At 40.4% G+C, this 2947-nt stretch overlaps 1 protein-coding gene across 1 annotated transcript; it reads right to left on the bottom strand.

Moving 5' to 3' along the window:
• Window positions 1–386: 386 nt before the first annotated feature.
• LOC149264092 (transcription factor MYB3-like) lies at window positions 387–2502 on the bottom strand. Its single transcript, XM_089427526.1, has 3 exons — window positions 2131–2502; window positions 1330–1459; window positions 387–1243 (listed from the first exon to the last, which is right to left on the bottom strand). The coding sequence occupies exons 1-3, from the start codon at window positions 2261–2263 to the stop codon at window positions 580–582; spliced, it is 927 nt and encodes a 308-aa protein (XP_089283652.1). The 5' UTR covers window positions 2264–2502; the 3' UTR covers window positions 387–579.
• Window positions 2503–2947: the final 445 nt, after the last annotated feature.

Below are 2947 nucleotides of genomic sequence, written 5' to 3'. Positions count from 1 at the left end.
AAAAAGCCAAAGCCAAAACTTAAAATAATTAGATCACCCAAACTCAAAAACAGTGCTGATTATATTTAATAATGAGCTACACATTTTCCAGTAAGTTTTAGTAATGAGATATATGAGATAATGTTCTAAACCTCATCTGGACTTTTTCAAATTTCTAAAATATATTATTATACGATTTTTTTCTCAATAAAGTTTAATAATGATCTATAATTTTATATTTATTACGTTTCTTAAATATTTTATTATATGAGATTTCCATGCCCCGATCACATGGCCGTCATCTAGTTATCAGCAAAGACCGAATATAGAATTATTGGTACAGCACCCAAAAACGATTCATGTTAATGGAAAAAATCAAGCAAATTCTATAAGGATAATAGTAATAATTAAACAAAACTTCTGGACCAATTCAATTGAAAATGTTTGGGTGATCACAAGTGCGCGCAAATTAGACGAAATTCCTCATATAAATTTTATTGATAACATGTCCTGTCATGGGATTTATTCACGGTCTTCTACCTCAAATTCGTCTGTAGCTCTCTCCCATTCCTCGGCAGATTCCAGTAGGTTTCATTTCTGTTAATAATCGAATTCACGAATCCAATCTTCATCTTGTACGTTATCGTAGAATTCTTCCATTCCTCTGTAGAATTCTTCCGATGGAAAATCTGTTGAACAGTCGGATGGAGAGGGGAGCAGATTGCAGTTTGGAGATGATTTCTCGTTCAAATACAATAAACTATCGGATAAAGTAACTGCATCTCCCTGAAAATGATCGCGATTTGGAGATTCCTGGTCAGCTAAATGCGACATAAAAGAGAGAGAATTTGTAGCTTCTGCTTCGACGGGATTATTAGTCATTGCGAAAGCAGTACTCTCGGATTCTTCGTCTCTGATGGAATCATTCATAAGTAGGTCGCGCCATGAAAATTTCCTAGTCTCTTTAACATTACACAAATTGAAGGCTTCATTTGATATACGATTACTGCAGCCATCACCGCTGTAGCCACCTGCTCTTACCGTTCCAGAGAATCTCGCTGCCGGATTTATTTTCAGGGCGGTGGTTTTGAACACACGATTTTGGATAGGAACCGGAGATTTTGACCTCGTTTTGAGATTTTGCGAAGTATTGGGCTGAGATTCGTTCATGGACAGGCATGGCTTCTTGCTCATATGAGTGTTCCAGTAATTCTTGATTTCGTTGTCTGTTCGACCAGGCAGTCGTCCGGCTATCAGAGACCACCTGCACAAACATTGCATGACTAATTCGATGAGGAATCGTGAAATTCTGGCGCATGAATAAATCATGTCCCCCCATTCTCTACATACCGATTTCCAAGAAGGCGATGCAACCGAATAATGAGCTCTTCCTCCTCGGGAGAAATGTTGCCACGTTTAATATCGGGACGAAGATAGTTCAGCCAACGCAATCTGCAACTCTTTGCACACCTCTTAAGACCTACAATACAAAACAAAACCTAACAGCTTATTTACTCATTCAATGCACATTACGGTTGCGATCAAAAATTGCTATTACGTTTTTCAATAGTTTTTGCTGTGAGCTGTTGAGATTGTGGTTTGCCATTTTATCCATTGGAACTTTCAAGTTTTCTTTGAATACAAAGGATAGGCATTTAGTTGGAGTTAAGGATAGATTTCATGTTGAAATCTAGGCATTTAGTTGGAGTTAAAGATTGATGTCATGTGAGAATCTAGGATCCCTCCCAGCTCCAGATGGTTCTCCGTCTTAGGATCCCCTCCCAGCTCTAGATGGGTCCAAGTTCATTTAGTTGGAGTTAAAGATAGATGTCATGCTGGAATCTAGGATCCCTCCTAGCTCCAGATGGTTCTCCGTCTTAGGATCCCCTCCCAGCTCTAGATGGGTCCAAGCTCATTTACCTGGAGTTAAAGATAGATGTCATGTTGGAATCTAGGATCCCTCCCCGCTCCAGATGGTTCTCCGGCTTAGGATCCCCTCCCAGCTCTAGATGGATACAGGCTTCTCCCTCTTAGACTCAACTATAAATTTCTGATATATATGACTGATGAATTGTTATATATATCCTGGGAGATTGCTACTTCCTTCTGCTAACTAAAAAAAATTGCTATTAAATTTTTATTGACACTCACCTGCTCTTTTGGAGATATCTTTCCAGCCACCACTGCCATGAACTCGAATGTACTCGGTGAGAATCGTATCCTCCATCCCTGTCCAAGCCCCACGGTTAAGCGCTTCTTTTGGGGGGCAAGGGGATCTACCCATCTTCTATATTCTTCTTCTGTAGTCCCTTAAGACAAACTGGACAGCTGATGATATCCTCTTCTGGGAACAGCCACAACTCTGGCCTCGTCCCCTCCCTTTTGAAACGCCGAAGAGTATATATAGAAAGCTGCACCATTACCTACTCCCTCATCAAAATTATTGCCGCAGTGAATCTTTGGCAAAAGATGACCATAGGACCACGTGAATACTCTAGATTAGCATTTCCACAGCACAGATCTCGCTGCATTGCCCACCACATAAGTATTATTATATTCTTCGATAAAACCCTATTTTTTAGAATGGCACTAATCGAATGGCTATCAGGTGGCCACCGCATTTTGTCAACTCTGCTACCTCGTGCTGATTCCCAGGCAGAAATACCAAAAACGTCGTTTTCAGAGTTAGGTCATGAATGGAAAGCTGACATGAAAGACGACAATATAGTCAAATACCTTCTAACTCATTAGGCCAATAATTTTGTGTAAAATAATACCATTGGCCCGAAAAACCTAATATCTATATGTACGGCTGGCGTTTGCAATCGCTGAGATCTTGGTATCCCGCAAATTCAAGCGAACAACGTGATGACTTTAATGATCTCTGAAACCTACGCATCTCCACCCAAGACCGGGAAACAGCGACTCAGCGCAAGTTGATTGCTCATTTCCACCTGCCATTCTAGGG

Source organism: Pinus tabuliformis, chromosome 6 (genome assembly GCF_031772625.1).
Source record: "Pinus tabuliformis cultivar Carrire ecotype Pingquan chromosome 6, CPIR1, whole genome shotgun sequence".
In the NCBI taxonomy this organism is placed as follows: domain Eukaryota; kingdom Viridiplantae; phylum Streptophyta; class Pinopsida; order Pinales; family Pinaceae; genus Pinus; species Pinus tabuliformis.
Note: the sequence above shows the minus strand (reverse complement) of the source record. Positions and strands in the feature narration are given on the sequence as shown.

Bases quoted from the DNA above. Each gene is read 5' to 3' on its own strand.
- LOC149264092 (XM_089427526.1), bottom strand. From the start codon at position 2,263: ATGGGTAGATCCCCTTGCCCCCCAAAAGAAGCGCTTAACCGTGGGGCT. The intron at 1,460-2,130 runs GTGAGTGTCAAT...TTTGTATTGTAG, and splicing joins AGATATCTCCAAAAGAGCAG to GTCTTAAGAGGTGTGCAAAG. The intron at 1,244-1,329 runs GTATGTAGAGAA...ATGTTTGTGCAG, and splicing joins CATCGCCTTCTTGGAAATCG to GTGGTCTCTGATAGCCGGAC.